Genomic DNA, 21,272 nt, shown 5'->3' with positions numbered 1-21,272 from the left:
ATAAGATACACGAAATTAGAGTCAGAATGACCAGTGTCCCTGTGGAAGGAAAAGACAGTGTCTGTAGCAAGGCTCTGGTTGGTTTATTTCTGTACAAGGCAAGCATGTGGAAAAAGCAATGAAGTATCGCCATGCGCTGCTTAATGACGAGGCTATGTTCTGAGAAATACGTCCTTCGGCGATTTCTTCAGCGATTTCTTTGTTGGCAAACATCATAGAGTGCACTTACACAAATCTAGCCTACTGCACACCCAGGCTACAAGTGGTGCTGCTGGAGTACACAAACCTACACAGCCAGCCGTATAAAAGCACAGCACATACAATGATGTACAGTACATAGTACTTCATAATGACAATAAACGACCATGCTACTGGTTGATGTATTTACTATACTATACTTTTTATTGTTATTTTAGGGTGTACTCTTTATTTATTTTTAAATATATTTTATTGATTTTTTACAGAGAGGAAGGGAGAGGGACAGAGAGCCAGAAACATCGATGAGAGAGAAACATCAATCAGCCGCCTCCTGCACACTCCCTACTGGGTATGTGCACACAACCAAGGTACATGCCCTTGACCGGAATCGAACCCGGGATGCTCGAGTCCGCAGGCCGATGCTCTATCTACTGAGCCAAACCAGCTAGGGCTTAGGGTGTACTCTTTATACAAAAAAAAGTTTGCTGTAAAACAGTATGCTGTGTTAGGCTAGCAGCAGTCTCACACATCTCGTGTTTACTGTATATCTTGATTGCATCACATTCTCCTGTGCTTGATTTAATCTCATGTTTTGTACAGTAACATGCTATATAGGCTTGCAGCCTAGGAGCAACTAGACAACAGGAACTTTTCAGTTCCATTATAATCTTTTTTGTTAATGTAATGGGGTGACATTGGTTAATTAAGTTATACGGGTTTCAGGTATACAATTCTACAATACATTGCAGCTCCATTACAATCTATGGAACCACCGGCTCTTTGTTGACCGGTCCCTCTTGACAGAAACATTGTTATGGGGCACATGACTGTAACAGGTAAGCCAACTACACACAACAGAAAGCAATGCAACAATCGGGGTAAACAGGAAATTCAGGCTAAAATCTGACTCAGAAAAATAAGCTGCCTAAGAAGCCAAGACGACTAACTAGTTTTCAAACGATTATATTTCTTAAGAGTAAGAGAATGGGAAATGGAGAAAAAGACTAAGTTTAAAAAAAGAAGGGAGGGGGAGTAAAGAATCATGGAGAGTGTTAGCAAATAGTTTATAAAATGGATTTAAATGCCAAAAAAAATAAAATCACTGTGAAAGCAAAAGCTAAGGTAAGATGGTACTTCAGGAAGGCAAGTCTTCTGAATGCCTGGTCATTAGCAAGATTTTAAAAGACTAAAAGCCACTGCTGCTTCTCTCTTAGTCCCCAACCTACCCCACACCTATTGAATTCAAAAACAGGTTATAGAATCTTCCATGTCGGCCTCATCGATTGAATGGAAAAATATGGTGAGGGGGAAAGTCCAGTGAGCTAAATCCACAGTACACTGAACAAGGGTTCATACTAGTAATACCCTTGACCTCGTCCTACTCAACATGATTATCAATGACCTGAGACATGAACAGTAAACCAGGCTTGCCAGTAGTGCAAAGTGGGAAAATGACAGCTCATATCACTGATTGCATAATCATTCCTTCCCTACCGCGTCCTCTTCTGTCTAGATCAGCATATCCCAAAATGTGTTCCCCAAAACACTGACTCTGGAAATGAAACTGAAAAATAGTTTCCCAAGTTCAAAACATTTGGAGAACTCTGTCTTTCCTTCCTTCTTACTTATTAGCACATCAAAAGCTCTGAGAAACCCTGTAATAATCAAACCTCTGTCCTGATTTAACTTAACGTTTCCCTAACATTTGCTCTTGAAACACTTTCACTAGTAATCATTAACACTGATGGGCTCTAAACTATGTCAGATTTTTTGTGCTAAAAAATGATTCAATCCCCATGAGTTACTACTGCCTTAACACTCTTCCTCCAACTACCATATTTTAAAACACACACACACACACACACACACACACACACACACACACTTGCCACTTCCTGCCTCCCGTTTCCTCACCACCCACCTACTTCTCCATCACTCAAAACTCAAAATCTGGCTTCGGCCCCCAGGGCTCTACTGAACATCTTCTCATGATGTCATCAACTGTGCAGACAGCAGAACGAATGGCTCCTCCTGGGCCCTTCAATCCCTCTGCAGGGTCACACGGAAATATTCACACAGCCTGGAACACTCTTCCCTCAGCTTCCACAACACTGCATTCCACCCATCTCTCTCTCTTTTTGAGATCTATGGTTCTCTTTCTAACCTTAAATTCTCAGATCAACTCTTACTTCTCCCTGAGTAAACTCATAGTGGTTTGAACTACTGTCCCTTCATGGATCCACAATTCTAATCTCAAGCCATTTCCTCAACTTCAGATCATAGTTCCAATGGACTTCTCAACATGTTCACCTTCATTTTCCCCAAGGACTGTCCATTTAACATACTCCAAATAAACTCATCAATTTCTCCTCTTCTTGTCTTCTTGAATTCTGTTATGGAATCGCCATTCCCAGAGGGGACAGGGGCCCGCAGTCAGCTGCTTTTTCCTCAGCATGCACACAGCACTGTGAATATGCCTCTGGTAAAGGACCTATCACAATGGACTCTAACCACTTAGCTCACTACCTAGACCTGAAGTTCTGCCAATCATGAAGAGATCTGGAACAGAGTAACCCTGTGGCCCCTATGCTAAGACACAGAAGAAACTCAACACACTTGGAAAATTGGATGAATCCTTTGAATCATACCCAATTCATGCCTCAATCTTCAGACTCTCATAACATACCAAGTTCTCTTACACTGTAAGAAAAGCTCTCAATTTTCTCCACATAAAAGGCCACTATCCTTCATCAGACTCAAATGAAACCCCAAACCTAAACTACAACTATCTCCTGTCTGGGCAATCAAGAAACCAGTTACCAGAGCAACCTTTTTAAAAAGGCCACTCTAACCATATCACTTCTTGGTTCAGACACCTTCATGGTTTCCCTCTAGTTCCAGAATACAGTCCAAACTCCTTAGCATGCTACCACTGCCTTCTCTATCTTGATCTCTACTATATTTCCACCTTTATCTACAACTACTCCTATGTTCTAGTCCACACTACAGCCAGTGGGCCAAATTCAGCCCACTGCCCATTTTGTAAATAAAGTTTTACGGGAACATAGACAATTGACATTTTGAGCCACATAATTCTTTTTTAAATTTAAAATTTTTTTTACTGATTTCAGAGAGGAAGAGAGAGCTAGAGCTAGAAATATCAATGATAAGAGAGAATCATTGATTGGCTGCCTTCTGCACGCCCCCTACTGGGGATCAAGCCCGCAACCTGCACATGTGCCTTGACCTGGAATTGAACAGTGACTTCCTGGTTCATAGGTTCAACCACTGAGCCACACTTGGCCGGGAGGGCGATATAATTCTTTGTTGTGGGTGGGCTGTCCTGTGCATTGTGGAATATTTAACAGGATCTTTGGATGCTACCTATGAGATTCCGATAGCACTTCCCCCGGTGACAACCAAAAATGTCTCCAGACATTGCCAGATGTATCCTGGGGACAGAATTGCCCCAAATAAGAATCACTAGTCTGGAGGTTTCCAAGTACAAGCTGAGAGTATGATGTCGTTATTAATAAAATACATACTATACAGTAATTGTAGTAGTGTCCAGATCAAGAGATGAGTCACACAGTATTCAGTGCTAGTGGACTTACACTTGTGAGATTATGCTCAATTATGAATTTTAAGAGGAATTTGGAAACTGAAATTTATACAATCAAAGGTGACCAAGCTGATGATAAGCAAGGGGAAAATGTCATAAGAGGGATCTTTAAATAAATGGAGAGGTTAAGCCTGTACAGGTGAAGATGAAGAGAAATCCATGATCTTTAAATATCTGATGGGTTGTCCTTTGAAAGGAAGGTTTAACTTGCTGTTTTTCAGGAAGGCAGAACTAGAAGGAGTGGGCAACTGCAGGAAGGTCGATTTTGGCTCCATACAAGTAACAGCTTTCTAACAATCAGAGATGGCCAATAAATCTATTAGGCTGAGCCGTGAAACACTGTGCCCTCCTCATTCTGGAAGTGGTCAAGCAGAGGCCAGGTAAACTGATGTCAGAGATGCTATAGAGATTACTGCATGGGGTAAGGAGGTGGGACAAGATGGTCTCTCTAGGGCTCCTTCCAGCTCTGAGATCCTAAGGCTACCAAAGGAAAAGCCATATGTCATGAATGCCCCATTTCAAGACCTTCATTACAACAGGAAACTATTTTGCCAAACAATTTACCCTATGTCTATTCAGTAACCTTTTACATTTAGTCCCTGCATTGCAACTACCAGTGATCTATTTTTTTCTCATTAACCTTCAATTAGTTCTTATATAATGTATATCACTACCTTTAAACCACATCTTTTATTCTGCTAATAACCACCACCTGTACAATGTTTTAGTTTCCAAAAAACTGTGACATGCATTACCTTACTCACACTAGCTAAATAAAAGCATGAAAACTTATTTTAGATAACCTGCTCTCATTTAGTGTCTCCTGCCTAAATCTTTTATGAAAGAAAACTAGCCTTTATTATTCATTCAACATTCACTAAAAAAAACATATTCCAGCAGATACTCCATCTCCAAAACAAGTCATTTATATATAACCCAGAGGTAAGCCAGATCTAGTCATTCCAGCATCAGAAATATAAATGTACTTCAGTGAGATTTCTATTTTATTTATGATTTGGGGAGGAATATGAGAAACATTATACTTTCGTTTTCCCAAATTTCAATGTAGCCTTACAAACCGAAAGTTCCACAGTCACAACAAAACGTGAAACATGAATTACTGACAAGAAAGCCATTGCAGGTCCTAATGGCACAGACTCCTTTACTTCTCGCTAAAATTGCCACCAAGAGCTGTGTAAGGACTTTCCCCAAAGCCAAAATGAGCCCTCACCCACCGCTTTACTTACTTCTTTACGTTTTGTTTCTGGACATTCCGACTGCAGAGTGAGGGTTGCACCTTCGATATTTCTTGGCATGGGCGTGGAACCAGGGTTTATTGTTAAATGAATCTGATCTGGTGAGATAATGTGTTGCACATAACCCTGGGACATTGCTTCATGATCTATTAGATGAAAGCCCTCTTCACCCCCTACTAGAAAAGGCAAGGGTTCTCCACACTGTCCATCATCATCTTCGTCCTCCAAAGTGCCAGGGTCCTGCTCAATAAGAACAGTTGTCCTATCGTATACAGTTCCAGATGAGGAAGGCACCAGTCCGTTTTTATCCACAAACCTGAGCATCCTGTCATCAGGGGTCAGCTCATCTTCCTCTGCCTCAAAGTAGATGATGTTGTTATCTGGACTGTGTTCCCCCATGGTTCAATTGTGCTCAGCCCAATTGTGAGAAATGGAAAAGTAATGACTTGTCTGCAATAGAACAGACCAGAGTTAGAGCCACACCCGCACCTCGGGACCCTCTCAGCAACCACGGGGCTGTTTTCCTCTCCTTTCAAGACCAGGTCGAAGTAAAGGAAAAATCAGCTTCCCTGGGAATAACTTTTTAAGTTTTACTTTGAAACCATCAAGTCATTTTAAAAGCAATGCCTTTAAAAAAAAACACAACACTGAAGTAAAAAGTAGCATGTCACAAGACCTTCCAAGTCTGCTTTACTGCCAAACAATTGGAAGGTTGGTCAAAATACCTAAAGGGGACTAAGGGGCCAAGTGCTTCAAGTCTGAGTTGCCATAAATCTTAAAAGTAAGGAAACCTCACTCAAACATGACCCCAAATCAGGCCCGGAGGCAGCGCAGTCTATAGTGGAAGGAGCGGAGTTTTGGAGGCAGGGTCACCCACCTACAATTTCCATCTTTGCCACTTACTACGTGGGGAACTTTCCTGTGCCCCATTTTTCTTACGCGTGAGACTGGTCATTTCTGTCCTCTCAAAGTTGTTATGTGAAGTAAAGGAGATAATGTACATAACAGCAACAGCAAAGGAAACAAGTGTGAATTCCTTCCTCCTTCCTTCCTTCCTTCCTAGAACAGATGGTTCAGCTTGAGTAGAGGGGCTGATCCTTAGCCAGACATGTCTAATGAAAACCATTTTACCTCCTAAAACAATCTGGAGCCCAGCAGAAGCATCCTCCTTCAGTGTGCGCTCTGCAAGGAGGGAATGAGGAGTTGTTGTTTCTAGGGTCCCTAGCACAGTACACTGACACTAGGAGTCCGGGAGATGTCAGCGAAATGAATGGAAGACCTGCCGATACACTCTCTTGGGAAGATCTGCTCCCTTGGGAAAAATACCAAATGTGAAGCTTTCCCGTTTTGGAATAGTGATTTACCTGCAAACACTGAGGTTCTACAAATGTGAGTTTGGCAGGCAGAACAGGGAACTGAAAAAATAATCCCATCACTTTTGGTTTTCAGCCTGGACTTGCACTTTATCTTTCTCTTCTGCTCTGGATTAGAAGGTGAACCTTGTGCGTAGTGGGGCCGCTAGACAGAGAGACAGTTACCAGAGACAGGCCGAGGGAGGAACCCGCCCGACCCCCTGCTCTGGCTTACGCAACCCGGTAGATGCACATTTCGCTGCATCTGTGAGGACAGAGAAGCGCACGGGGGCCCCACCGGGCTGCCCAGGCGCCGTCGGCGGCAAACACAGACCAACTGTCCGAAACAAACAAGACCAGGAGGTTTGAGGATGGCAAACGAGGAGTACAAACAGCACCCCTGAGAGGAGGCTGGGAAAGGAACCTGCCTGGGAGAGCTCCCAGCCTGGGCTACCCGGAAAATCTGAAGACAGGCTGGGGGGCTCCGACCCTGGCGAAGAGGGGCAGGGTCCGGTCTCCATGGAAACAGGGGAGGGGGCTGGATACCCATCCCCATGGAAACAGAGGAGGGGTGGGGTCTCTATGGTGACCGGACTGGGGTCTCTACTGGGAAATGCTTCAGGAGGGAGCCTAAGTCCCGCGCCCCCCGGGAAGTCCCCAGCCCAGGTCACGTCTAGTTCCGCCTTTTACCTCCGCGGCTCCCGGCAACGGCGGCAGCGACAGCTTCTCCTCTCCCCAGCGGCACCATGATTGCCCCCACCTTCCCCAAACGTCACTTCCGCTTCCGCTTCCCGGAGGAAGGAGGAGAGCCGGGTTTCGCCTCTCCCTGGCGCCGCTGGTTGGTGTAGGGGGTGTAGGGGCTGAGCTCGAGCCTCCAATTGGCGAGCGGGAGGGGAGGGGCGCCTGGCGACGTAGCCGGACGGTGAGCGGGTCCCGCGCGGGGAAGTGCGCGCCGTGTCCGTCAGGGCGTCTCTCCCGCGGCGCCAGACGCAGGGAAAGGAGATCGAGACCCTACGCTAAGTCGAAACTGCTTCAGTACGGCTTGCGCTGCCGCCTTCGCCATGGCAGCCACCACCGCCACAGAAAAGACCACAGTTAGGTACCCGAATTCCGGCTCGCACCCGCAGGGGGGCATGGAAGGCTGTGGCACTCCCGCCATTTCTCCTCATCACCCAGCAAAGTTAATGAACATAAGCCGGAGGGTCCGAGAAAGGAAGATTGAACCTGAAGGGCGGAAGTAGGGAGTATTCCCACCCCAGCCAGAGCCCGCCGCCGCCTCTCCCCCGCGCGTGCGCTCAGAGGAGCGCAGTCTGTCCGAATTTCCCAGGCTGAGGACGGTGGGCTCCCAGCCGGACTCGCGCCGGGGCGGCCAGCGCCACCTACTGGCCATTCCCAACGGCTCACATCGTCATGCTACTGGCTGGTACCTCCTAGTAAGTCACATTTGACACTGCCAAGTAGTGGTGTTTCAGGGCCCAAGGAGCAATTTTTTTATTATGACGTCATTATGCTCTACAATTTTCTAAATCCCTGGAAGATCCAGCTGTTAGAACATCCCAGCAGCCAGCACCTGTTTTTCCCCTAAGCTACTTGTATGGAATATTCCAAGTGCAACAACCCCCAGAGACTAGAACACCAGTCAAGGGGTTCAGGCCATGCCTGTCCCATCTCTTGCTTGAAAAATGTGAATAGCTAAAACCGGTTTGGCTCAGTGAATAGAACGTCGGCCTGCGGACTGAAAGGTCCCAGGTTCGATTCCGGTCAAGGGCATGTACCTGGGTTGCGGGCACATCCCCAGTGGGGGATGTGCAGGAGGCGGCTGATCAATGTTTCTCTCTCATCGATGTTTCTGACTATCTCTCTCCCTTCCTCTCTGTAAAAAATCAATAAAAATACATTTTTTTAAAAAATGTGAATAGTGACTGCACCCACCAGATGCCAGGCAAATCTCTCTCTAGCCCCTGACCAGCCACCCAATGCTTACGCTGCAGAAGTCCAGCCGCAGAGAATTGCCATCTCTTAAGAAATAAAAACACAAATAACAACTGTTAAAAATAACATTTATCATTAAAATATATTACACATATGAGAGAGGGAATGCATCAAATACAGTTTGGAGAATTTGCTGGCCCAGAAAGTCCCACTTGTTTAACCAGAACACCAGTTTCTTCCGTATTTTCATTTTCAAGCCACTGTATTGACCGCCATGTCTGAGTGGTCAGCCCCGGAGGTGTTGCACGACATCTGAGCAGGAAAGGGAACAGGGTTTGATCTGCATGTACACATGTACACAGACAGCGTGCTAGAAGCATCTGGGTGGCTATAGCCTATTTACCCTGCAGCTGCCACTTGCATTCTTGTCCAAGTCGACTTATTCTCCTTTCAGTTCCAAAGTGTGTTCAAATACCTGATCATGGGGAGCTCAGCCCAGGTGACAGGGAAAGCACTGACTATGCCCTGGAGACAGGCTGAGTGAGCACAAGTACGGTTATTTAAACATTTAAAAAAAAAAAATAGAGCCCTGACCGGTTGGGCATTGTCCTGTGCACCAAAAGGTTTCTGGTTCCGTCTCTAGCACATGCCCGGGTTGGGGGCTCGATCCCTGGGGGAAGAGGGGGGGAGATCAGGCAGAAGGCAGTGTATCGATGTTTCTCTCCCTCTCTCCTCCCTTCCTGTCTCTCTAAAAAATCAATTTTTAAAAAATCTTTAAAAAAATAATCTATCTGTGTTAAATTAAAGTTGAACATTGCATGTCAGTTTTATTGTGGTGGGTTTCTCTCATGTCCTCACAACTCGCAGCAGCACTAAGTGTGATAGCCATGGTGGGGGGAATGGCCTGGGCTCAGGAAGCTGGCAGTTGCCACTCTAGCTTCCAAGTGGCCTCACGTCCTCCGAAGGCCACTCTCCAACGGAAACAGGTGGGACTGGTAATTGGATGCTTCCGGTAAAATAGGAGAAGAGACAGAGAGGCTCAGGGTGAGCTGCAGAGGAACTGGTGAATGAATTCTTGAGCCTTCTTCTCTGCCATTTCGAGCTTTTGTTGACCAGCTGGGTTTCGAAGCAGTAAGCTGCCAAATACGCTAGCTGCATGAAAAACACAGAAGACAAACGATTCAGCAAAAGAAGGTGCTCATTTTTTTGTGTTGTTATGAGTGGGGAAGGGTCCCCAAAAGCAAATTTTCTGCTTTAAATCCTATTTGAAGGTAAACTTTGCCCAGAGCTTGAGATTTTAGTTTTATTAGTGGACTTGGGACCTTCCACAACCACATTTCTTATAATGAGTCTCTCAGCCTGCAGAGATGCTTCCCACAGACACTTGGCTACTTACCTAGAATATTCTCATCCAAATGATTTTTTTCTGAATTTTTCAGCAACTGTCGCAAAAACGCCAGCAAGTAGTGGAAGACATTTTTGTGGAATGTGGGGAGAGTAGAAATGACCTGAAAGAGGCAGAATTGGGATTTGCCTTTTTATTCATTCAATTAAATAAGTGTCTGCTATATTCTAGGAATTGAGTGCATGATCCAAGTACATGAATAAGACTGCGCACAGGAAACCTTGACCACTTACCATTTGGCACAAGTGCCAAAAGAGAAGCACAGATAAAAAGAGAGAGAGAAGCACAAATCAAGTACTACATGGATTTAGAGGTCAAGCTTCTAACTATGTGCTCTCCAAAGACTTAAGGAAATAGAAGACATAGGTCTTGAATATAAGACAAGACTGGACTTGCAGAGGTAAGGACTAGGGTTTTTAGGACAAAAGAAAGCATGAAAAAGGACAAGAGAAGGGAAACAGTGAGATAAGGAGAGAGCACTTTGTGTGAAGTCATTGTTGGCAGGAGCATAACTGAAGAGGCGCTAAGCCTGGAAGGGACCAGGCTAGAATTCTATCTGCACAGGAGAATCAGTGAGGAAGCTGGTACAAAGTATATTCCAAAGAGATTTTGATTCAGTGAATGTGGGATGAGGCTCTAGGACCTGTATTAGCAGCAGGTTTTCTAGATGATTCTGTTATGTATGTGAGCAACTAGAGTAGATCATAGACAGCCTTGAATGTTTAAGAAAATCATTCATCGGCAATAGAAAGCCAAGTATGGCCTTTGACCAACAGGAACACGAGGAGAGCTTTAGAACACAACCTAATGGCAGTATCCAGAACAAATCAGCAGAGGGAGAGCCTCAACGCAGGGCCTTGCACCCAGGAAAGTGGAAGGAGAACGGAAGAAAAAAGATGGGTGGCAGATCAAGGGGACTGGGCATGTGGGAGGTGAGAAATGGAGGAGTCAGAAATGACTCAGGTTTCTGGGTTGAGTCACTACAATTAAGTGTGAGGCCATTAAAAGAAAAAAGGGAGGAGAGGAAAAACAGGTCTGGGAAGGAAAGATACAGGTGAGTTTCTAAGATATTAGAAACATGTGAGGAGGGGCTGTGACTGCTCTGTTCCCTCAGGCCCCAGGAGGCCTGGGGCTACAGCTTGTGTATGCTGATGCTCAGTGCTTCCCCTCACCTGTTTACTTGCTGTGTAGTTGCCAGAACACTCCAAGCAGTTATGGTAGGCGCTGTAGCAGATGACGGGCTCTGGCAGGCTCTCCAGGAAAAGCAGCAAGGCTTCGGCTACCGAATGATTGCTAAGGGCTTTTGGCCCATCGTTAAGGAACGGGTGGTGCTGCTGCCCATGGTTAGGAAAAGGCCCAGGGCCGAGCCCATGCCAGAAGTGCCACCTGCCTGCTAGCTGGAAGGGGCCAGGCTGTACGTCAGCTTAGTTGGGCCCTCCTTAGTTCCTACTATATTGGTTGCTTAACGTTGTGAAGACTTCTCTAGGCAAACTTTAAGTAAGAAAAACATGATAGCTGAGGGCACAATATCTGATTTTGAGCCTTAAAATATTATTTCCTTTTTCTCACCTCTCTTACACACACACACAAAGGATACAGAGGGTATCAAGGTTCTCAATCATTCCAGTATCCAAACAGTCCCTGATTTGCTCAAATTCCAACCTTCGGCCCGGCTGTTGAAACAGATCTTCCTGCAAAAGGGAAGAAAGTCACAAAGTAATTATATTCTCAGAAAATCAGCAATGAATTCCTGACCTAGAAATGTCATTTCCAGCAGAGAACAAAAAGAAGCATGTAGTGAGGCCTTTGAGTCACCCTGGTAGACAACCTGATTTAGGCGGGTGTGGCTAATTAATTCATCTTGCAGGCTTTCCCAGGCATGCTCCCACAACAGGTCTTGATAAGACATCTTTTATAAAACTATGGGTAGGGCCTATGTACAGTGATGGCGAACCTATGACACGCGTGTTAGAGGTGACATGCGAACTCATTTTTTTGGTTGATTTTTCTTTGTTAAATGGCATTTAAACATATAAAATAAATATCAAAAATATAAATCTTTGTTTGACTATGGTTGCAAATATCAAAAAATTTCTATATGTGACACGGCACCAGAGTTAAGTTAGGGGTTTTCAAAATGCTGACACGCGGAGCTCAAAAGGTTCGCCATCACTGGCCTATGACATACAACAGTAAGATCCAACATAAGGGAAACTTAAAAGCAGCTATGTGTCCTGCAATGTAATAGAGGGATTAACCAAAAAAGGAAAATTATGAAGAAATTATATCATTTATAAGATGAAGAAAACTAAAAGGCAGTTCAGTGCTTTATGAAAACAAGATTATGGCAATAAAGGTATTTCCAGTAGTCCCAGGGGGCTTTATGTCCCTTTGTTTTATAAAATGACAATGCCATCTACCTGTGTTGATAATAACCGTATTACATGTATTGCCCAAAAGTTACACTTCTCTACAGAGAAGGTAGGAGAGCATGGTATGTAAGAAAGTGACCTCTGTCCAGCCGGCGTGGCTCAGTGATTGTGCATCCACCTGTGAACCAGGAGGTCACGTTCGATTCCTAGTCAGGGCTTATGCCAGGGCTGCAGGCTCAATTCCCCGTAGGGAGTGTGCAAGAGGCAGCTGATCAATGATTCTCTCCTATTATTGATGTTTCTATCTCTCCCTTCCTCTCTGAAATCAATAAAAATACATTTAAAAAAAGAAAAAAAAAAGAATGTGACTTCTCTAGCCAGACTCCCTGGGTTCAAATCCCAGTCCTGTCCACTTATCAGCTTTGGGACCTTTACCAAGTTATTTACCTTTTTGAGAACTAAATGAGTCAATACTATAAAACACTTAGAACAATATTTGGTACATTGTAACACTCAATAAATGTGAAAGAGAAAAAGTGAAAAGAGAATATCCTAAGAATATATGTTGCTCCATCTCCCCGTATATAGTAAGTGAGTCAGTGAAACTGGCCAATCTGATCTCAATGAAGGTTGCCCAAGTCACACTAGAAATCAGGCCTCCTGACTCACACAACCTGGGAATTCCTCCTGCCTCTATCTGGCTTGTCTACAAGTTAGTCCAGCCCATTCCCAGAAGCTGGGGCGAGTTCCTCAAAAGGATACCTGGCTGAGAGCCTGAGAAGGCTCCAGAAGCTTTCTACAGGGGCGACCGAGGCCAGGGGAGGGACCACGCGGTGCTGGGAAGACCACCCCGTGCAAGGCCGCTTCCCTTGGGGGTAACCAAGTGCTCTATGTAATGTCACAATCCCCCAAGGGTGTGAAACATGAACCTATTGGTCCGTCATTTCCTCCCTGAGGGAAAAACAGCTTTCCACCGGTTCTCTGGATTCAAAGCTTCTTACACCAAACACTGGGGCTGACGCTCTTTCTCAGGGCAGCCTGGCCGCCATCAGGTCTGACTGTGGAAGCACCACCCACCTCCTGGGCAGCATTTCGGTACAGGTAGTCAACCAGCATCCAGAGCTCTTTGGGGATGTCCATGGGGTTCTCCAACTGGCTGCCATCATCCTCAGTCCAGAGTGGCATCAGAGTCTGAAAAGAAACAAAAAGCCTCAGAAGCCCCACCAAGAGAACTTACGCTCTGCTGGCTTAGGAGAACACAGGATGTGGGGACGCAAACCCATGGGAGACAGGGGGGTGGGGGGGGTATTTCAATGCCCCGAAGCAAACATTCCACAGTCGGAAATGAAATCAGGTGGCACAAAGTACAAAGATGATTTTTTAGAATTGGGAATGCATTATAGCAAGAACTGTCAATGAATTGGGTGACAATATGCATCAACTAATTAGAAAAAAATCCTGCCTATAGCATTTCAGTGTCAGGGCTAGAAGGACACTGTGGTCCAGGGAAAAAGGACACAGACTTGAGAGTCCAAAAACCTGGATGCAAGGTCCAGGTCCATTGCTAACTTGCCATGTGACCTGTGATAAGTCAATCCCCTTATGAGGCCTCAGTGTTCATCTGTATAATGGAGAGGATAGTGTTGAAGAGTACCTAGATGAAAAATGCATGGGTGGTTGCCCTAACTGGTTTGGCTCAGTGGATAGAGCATTGGCCTGCGGACTGAAAGGTCCCAGGTTTGATTCCGGTCAAGGGCACATACCTTGGTTGTGGGCACATTCCCAGTAGGGGGTGTGCAGGAGGCAGCTGGTAGATGTTTCTCTCTCATTGATGTTTCTAACTATCCATCTCCCTTCCTCTCTGTAAAAAATCAATAAAATATTTTTTTTAAAAAATGCATGGGTGGAAGGAGCCTATGTATTACTATAAATCTGCTCCAAACTAGTTGCCTTGTATTAGAATTGTCTCCATAGGAGCCTCTGAGGTCTCAGAAAATTTAGTTTGGGATGATATATTACCAAATGATGATTAAAAAATAAGAAGAGAAAAAAATAAAATAAAAAATAAGAAGATAGCCCTGACCGGTTTGGCTCAGTGGATAGAGCGTCGGCCTGCAGACTCAGGGGTCCCGGGTTCGATTCCAGTCAAGGGCATGTACCTTGGTTGCGGGCACATCCCCAGTGGGGAGTGTGCAGGAGGCAGCTGATCAATGTTTCTCTCTCATCGATGTTTCTAACTCTCTATCCCTTTCCTCTCCTCTCTGTAAAAAATCAATAAAATATTAAAAAAAAAATAAGAAGATAATCATGGGCCAGGGAACCTTCATTATCATTGTATCCATGGCTGAGTTTCTCTAATGAACTGTGTATGAAAGGCTGAAAGACACGGCCACAACATTTTGTAGCTTTTTCTATCAAGTGGTAGAGTCACTTCCCGCCCTTGGAATCTGGGCTGGCTTCACAATTTGCCACCATCTGATTGCAACTGCACACATGAGCCTAGGCGAGATCAGCAGAAGAGCTACACAGGAAACTCACAGAAGCAGGAGGAGCAATAATGGGTTGCTTTCAACCATTAAAATCTCAGGTGGTTTGTTACACAGCAATACTGTGTATAACTGATACAATAAGCCAGCTCTAGGGAGGCTGAAGAACTCTCAGATCCCTGGGCATATCCTGTTCGACTGACGTGGCTGCTACACAGGACTAGATGTTTCCTTGTGGTACATAACTCACCAGCTTTCTAACAGTTTCAAGCGGCAGGTCAGAGATCGGCTCCCTCATGTAGCACAGTGTATGAATGGGAGATCCGAAACAGCTGGGCACGTAGTTCCCAGACACAGACAAAAAGTAATCCTTTCCCCTGTCCAAGTGCAAAACAAGAATGTCCTCAATTTTGTCTTCACCAGAGTTGAGCTTTGTAGCCATGTTCTTAGTGACAAATATCTCCAATTCAATCTCAATGGCCGAATCTGAAGAAAAATTTAAAAAGTAATGTTGGCTGGTGGGAGGCCAAGAGAAAAGAAGGAAAGAAGATACAAAGGGAAGAGAGTCACCAGGCCTAAAGGGTTAAGGAAGGAAAATAAAAGGAAGGAAAATAAAAGGAAGTAAGCGCCAACCAAATATTTATGTGCTCGGCACTCAGGAGATACATGAACAGAGTTGACAGCCCAAGTGGGAATATGAAAACAACAAACAAAAACATGTGAATAGGCAACTACTATGAAATTCAAGTTCTAAGTAGCACAGCTTAAACTAGTAATTATTAATCACTAAGAAGGCATGGATCAAAGAGCTTACCCTGAGCAAGGTCAGATAAAGACACCTGATCCAGTAGAAAATATAATGACACTATCACCCTGTGAATTGTCCACAAAACAGGCTTACTCCCTCTGCCACACAGCACAACATAGAGTGCAAAGGAGAAGGTAGGGGAGAGATATGCATGGTATATTCCAGAGCCAGATACAATTTTGGGGTCACCACCCCATTATCTTTCCCTATAAGAGCAACTGGGAGTTGATTATGGTGAGGCAGACAGTCAAAATGATTCTTTTTGCTTGTTGTAGTCCTCACCCAAGAATATGTTTTTATTGATGAGAGAGAGAGACATCCATTAGTTGCCCCACATACACACTCCAACCGGGAATCGAACCCACAACCTAGATATGTGTCCTGACCAGGAAACAAACCCACAGCCTTTTGGTGTGAAGGACAATGCTTCAACCAACTGAGCTACTGGCAAAGGTTAAAAATGGTCCTTTTAACAGCAGCAGCTGCTTCACAGCAATCTTAGATTTTCTCTTTCTGTGAAATTATGGAACAAATACATGACTGAGAATGCTTCTGAAGCTGAACTCATGCTCCTCACTATTTTATATTTTATTTGTAGATGGTTCATCCATAGGACTTTCTAAAAGTTTCAAGCAGACAACAAAACACTCAGAAACAAAAAGCTTATTACAGGAAAGTGAGCCAAGAAAGATTAGAGTGTACCCCAAACCAGTAACCAAGGACCTGGAAGAGGCCTTACCTGGCAGGAGAAACCCTTTGCTGGGGTTGGCATTCAGCCACTGCTTACAGTAAGACTCTTCATCAGGCTTGTTGATGAATTCAAACCAACAGGGCACTTGTCCGTTACGAATTGTAAAGGATTCCACTTGCAGTTGCATGTACTTCACATCCTGAAAACAGAACTGGGAACAAGCCCGGAACCCATCAGACCAATGCCCTCTTCTCGGCAACCTGTCCAGACACCCAACTGGGCATTCCTTGCCCTTTCTGGAAAGAAAATGGAGGACCAGCCCTAGCTGGTTTGACTCAGTGGATAGAGAGTCGGCCTGCAGACTGAAGGGTCCCGGTTCAATCCTGGTCAGGAACACATGCCGGGGTTGTGGGCTCGATCCCCAGTATAGGGGGTGCAGAAGGTAGCCAATCAATGATTCTTTCTCATCATTAATGTTTCTATCTCTCTCTCCCTCTCCCTTCCTCTAAAAAAAAAAAAAAAAAAAAGAAAAGAAAAGAAAGAAGGACCACCTCTTTCAAATCATGTTTCTTTATGTATTTACCTGGCAGGCCACAGCTACTACTAAAGACCAACTGTCTGTGTTTAACCCAGAAACTCAAAGAAAGCATGTTGTTTTATAAATAAATTTTCTGAAGGAATCAACATTTGTATCTTCTATACCCAAACAAACTCAAGGCCAAACTTTTCTTTCCGAGTAGCTGGACATCTAAGGTATTGAAAATACTCTCACCATAAATACCCATTGACTGACTTCTTGGTATTGTCAATTCTGAATGATCTATGCCGTGGCTCTTTCATGAAAAATCTTCAGCCCTAACTTGACTTCTCCCACTGACCACTGCTTTTCTATACTGCCTTCCCCACCATTCACTCAAGCATACCCAAGAAATTCGGACTCGATTTGATCTCAAAGCAAAGCATCAGTAAGAAGACAACCCAATGCAAGAATACACACCAGTTATATTAAAATTAAAAACAAAACAAAACACATTTTGGATCACCTTTGCCATTATTTAACTCATAGATGGCTCATGTGTAGATGAAATCTATGAGTCGCAAATGGTTGCCCTCGCTGGTTTGGCTCAGTGGCTAGAGCACCAGACTGCGGACTGAAAGGTCCTTGGTTCTATTCCAGTCAAGGGCACATGCCTGGGTTGAGGCTTTGATCCCCAATCGGAGGTGTGCAGAAGGCAACTGATCAATTATTCTCTCTCATCATTGGTGTCTCTATCTTTCTCTCCCTCTCCCTTCCTCTCTGAAATCAGTAAAAACATATTTTTAAAAAATGGTTAAAGGCTTCTGGTTTAGAAGATTAGGAGATAAACATGATATAAACCAACAACCCCTCTCTTCTCAGCTAGCATCAGCAGCCTCACTCTATCTAGAAGCAGCCTATCAAGAAAGACTAGAGTTCAGTAGTCTGACAGGTACCTCCTGGAATTCTGAGCCCTCGTAGATGAAATTTAAGCTCTATGAATAGAAGAGTCTGATGCTGATAGTCTTTCTTGTTTTGTTTTGTTGATCCTCACCCAAGGATAGTTTTCCATTGATTTTTAGAGAGTGGAAAGGAGGGGGAGAGGACAGAGAGAAAGAAGCATCTCTGTGAAAGAGACATGTTGATTGGTTTCGAGGTCTGAGGCACATGCCCTTGAACAGAATTGAATTTGGGACCCTTCAACCTGGGCCCACGCTTCAGTTCGTGGGCCAACACTCTATCCACGGAGCCAAACCGGCCAGGGCTGATGCTGATATTCTTTCTTTTATTTTTAATATATATTTTTTTCATTGATTTCAGAGAGGAAGGGAGAGGAAGAGAGATAGAAACATCAATGATGAGAGAGAATCATTGATCAGCTGCCTCCTGTGCCCCCTCCTGGGGATGGAGGCTGAAACCTGGGTATATGCCCCTGACCAGAATCGTACCTGGGACCCTTCAGTCCACAGGCTGACACTCTATCCAGTGAACCAAACTAGCTAGGGCTGATGCTGATATTCTTAACAGTCCTTCCTACCTCTAGCTTGGAGAGGGACACAGAAGGAATGTTGGCATTTTCCATCTTGTCCAGGGATCGAACAATCTCCTCCAGAGTCTTCCGGTAAAGCTCTTCATTTATAACCCGCACCTGGAAGGGAACATCAGAGGCTGAGTACCAAGCCTTCTGCCCATTTCCCCTTTTTCAGTATACAGGGCATTCCCGGCCTTGGGAAACAGCAATACAGAAAGTGGACACTAAATAGATTTAATTAATTAACAAAAGATCCCAATCAACAGTAGACATAGAAGGGTCGCCCAGAGGCAAAATCTATGGTAAAGTCAACTGCTTCCTGATTAGCAGAAAGAGGATTCGGAGTGAAAGCCTGGTTGGCAGTTCTACCAGGACTCAGGACCAGGGTAGAGGGATGCTCAGTGCTTAGCTCTACTTGGCTTGCTGCTGCCAAAAGGCCTGCAGTAAGAAATCTCTCTAGAGCTTTGATTTAAAGCAGCATTTCTTTAAAAAGCATTTCTCGCCCCGACTGGTTTGGCTCGGTGGATAGAGCGTCGGCCTGCGGACTGAAGGGTCCCGGGTTTGATTCCGGTCAAGGGCATGTACCTTGGTTGCAGGCACATCCCCAGTGGGGGGTGTGCAGGAGGCAGCTGATGGATGTTTCTAACTCTCTATCTCTCTCCCTTCTTCTCTGTAAAAAATCAATAAAATATATTAAAAATAAATAAATAAATAAAAAGCATTTCTCAAGCTTTTTTAACTAACTGCTCCATCAGACAACATTTTGTCAGGTTTTTCCTTCTGTATTTGAATTATAAACACAATTTTGTCACTTTCCAATAATAAAACTTTAATTATAATATTCATTAGGCTTTTTTCAAACCACCCACACCCTCATGGATTCTGATATGCTTCAACCTGGACCCTTGAGAACTGATAAAATAAACACTGAAGTCACTGAAGAAGAGATACAAATAGGGAATAAAGAAAAGATGTTCAACTTCACTAGTAACCAGGGAAATGGAATCTAAAATAATGAAATATCTTTTTCTTTTGGCTCACTGTGTTGGTAGAAATTTAAAAGATTGATAAAACCCAGTATTAGCCAGGGTGTGAGAAAATAAGCTCATACATGATTGGCAGGAGTGTAAAATGGTAAAACTGCCAGGAGGATAATTTAGCAAAATTTAATAAATTTAAAATACATTTCTCAGTGAACCACTAATTTAACCTCTAGGAATTTCATTCTATAGAAATGCACTGGTACACAAAGACATATGAAGGGTGGTTACCATAGCACTGTATATAATAGCAAAACTTTGGAAACAAATGATCATCAATATATACATTATGGTTCATTCATACTGTGGCGTATTTTGAAACCTTTAAAAATAATGAGGGAGCTCTGCCTTTAGTGTCATGTAAAGGTCTTCTGAGACACAGTCAGTGGGGAAAAAATATGTTCTCAGAACAATATGCATAATATGATCTCTTTTACAGAAAGGAAAACCTTCCTCTAGAAACACCCTCCGTGCTGCATAGAGAATACTGACACACATTTGTAAATGCATGGAGAAAGGTCTGGAGAGATTCAGTCCAAAAAGTAAGGAGGAACTTCCATGTATGTAGAAACATACAGTGGTAGTATGTCAAAGCAATTATGAATTAAATTGAAATTAAAACCATTTTTAAAGGAGTGTCATCATACTCAAGGGAAGAGGAGGACACCAGAAAGAAAAAACCGTCTTGGTTGTGAGAGCCTGTTATTCCCCACGGAATGATGACAACGGGCGCAGCTGCCCACCTACCCCAATGTCAAACTCCGAGCTGACAGGCTTGTGGTCACTGGTCTTCAGGGCCATGTGGCTCTGGTAACTCAGCTGAGTAATGTTCTTCCCTTTCCAGAGGATCCGGTCACACCAGGCAGGAGCACGACACTTCTCACTGAAATGCAAAGTCCACACTGGGGCCCCCACAGGCACAGCAGTACCCGCTGCCTGGCTAGCCCCTGGCTCAGCTGGGGATGACTGGGCAGAGCCGTCCAGTCCTCGAGGCCCAGTGATCTGAGAGGTCAGGAGCGATTTGGGCTCATGAAGATGTAACATGTATCCTGTGTATCATCCAAAACACCGTTCAGAATGATTCCCTGCTCTCTGGCCTCCTCTGGGGATGAGGTGAGAGTCATAAGGCAATCTGACAGTAAGTACTCTATGGTTTCTAAGAGATGGTGGTTAAAACAGGCTTTGAATTCCTACTGCCTGGGTTCAAATCCTGGCTCTACACTTGCCTGCTTGGGAGGCTCTTTAATTTTTTAATGCCTCAGTTCCCTGATCTATAAAATGAGAATAACAAAACCATGCCTATTTCAACAGGTTGTTGGGAAGATTAAATGAGATAATACAAGTAAAATGCATTGAATAGGGCATGGCATACCATAGGCACTAATAAAATAGATGAACTACTACGCAATGACCAAGTACAACCTAAGTTAGTTGGAATCATCTTATCCCCCTAAGAATAACTTAAAAGTAAACCAGTCACAAGAATTATTAAGGAACAAAGGCTAAAGCAGTCAAATAGAAAACAAGGAGGAAGGCAGGCTGCTTAATGAGCAGCTACTGGAAGAAAATGTTTAACCAGAGTACAACACATGCAGAAAAGTCGCAGTAAACCTATCTTCTTCTTTAGGCCCATGAGGGCAGGTGCTTCCCTGAATTTCTGGGTTTTCGTTTGCCTGACCTCCTGAAGCAACCTCTGACCTACCTGGTATCCCACTCGTCGGAGCCAGTGTCATATTTGTAGGTCGGCTGGAACGTGAGTTCGCCTTCTGTGAAGCCTTCAAAGATAGCCTTCGCAGCCACCTGAGTTTTCAGCTACACAAAAGGATGGAAGAAAAAAAATCTCAGAATAAAAAGGTTAAGCCTTGAATGAGCAGATATCAATCTGAAATCTGAAACCTAATTCAAAGGGAAAGGCCCATGAAAAAGCTATTCTGGAAGGTTATTTTTTTTATTTTATTTTACTCCCCCTGCCCCTGTTTACTGACTTTATTGGGGTGACACTGGTTAACAAAATTACACAGGTTTCAGGTGCACAATTCCACAACACATCAGCTGTACACCG

At 44.2% G+C, this 21,272-nt stretch overlaps 2 protein-coding genes across 3 annotated transcripts in view; both read right to left on the bottom strand.

The window, feature by feature from the left end:
* The window catches only part of MTF1 (metal regulatory transcription factor 1), a 40,488-nt gene extending 32,765 nt beyond the window's left edge, over positions 1-7,723 (bottom strand). The window contains exons 1-2 of one of the 2 annotated variants that reach the window (XM_059690124.1): positions 7,119-7,723; positions 5,068-5,526 (exon numbers count right to left, since the gene is read on the bottom strand). In XM_059690124.1, coding sequence (XP_059546107.1) covers positions 5,068-5,475 — 408 coding nt within the window. In that variant the 5' untranslated portion in view covers positions 5,476-5,526; positions 7,119-7,723. The remainder of the gene's footprint in view (positions 1-5,067; positions 5,527-7,118) is intronic. The other variant, XM_059690123.1, reaches the window with a different exon arrangement.
* A 749-nt stretch (positions 7,724-8,472) lies between these two features.
* Positions 8,473-21,272, bottom strand: part of INPP5B (inositol polyphosphate-5-phosphatase B) — a 54,345-nt gene continuing 41,545 nt past the window's right edge. The window contains 10 exon segments of the mRNA XM_059690122.1: positions 8,473-9,512; positions 9,757-9,868; positions 10,938-11,065; positions 11,363-11,456; positions 13,215-13,328; positions 14,874-15,109; positions 16,171-16,333; positions 18,177-18,287; positions 19,958-20,093; positions 20,913-21,022. Coding sequence (XP_059546105.1) covers positions 9,400-9,512; positions 9,757-9,868; positions 10,938-11,065; positions 11,363-11,456; positions 13,215-13,328; positions 14,874-15,109; positions 16,171-16,333; positions 18,177-18,287; positions 19,958-20,093; positions 20,913-21,022 — 1,317 coding nt within the window. The 3' untranslated portion in view covers positions 8,473-9,399.

This window comes from Myotis daubentonii, chromosome 3 (assembly GCF_963259705.1).
Source record: "Myotis daubentonii chromosome 3, mMyoDau2.1, whole genome shotgun sequence".
NCBI classification, from domain to species: domain Eukaryota; kingdom Metazoa; phylum Chordata; class Mammalia; order Chiroptera; family Vespertilionidae; genus Myotis; species Myotis daubentonii.
The sequence above is the reverse complement of the archived record's forward strand: the minus strand, read 5'-3'. Positions and strand labels throughout refer to the sequence as shown.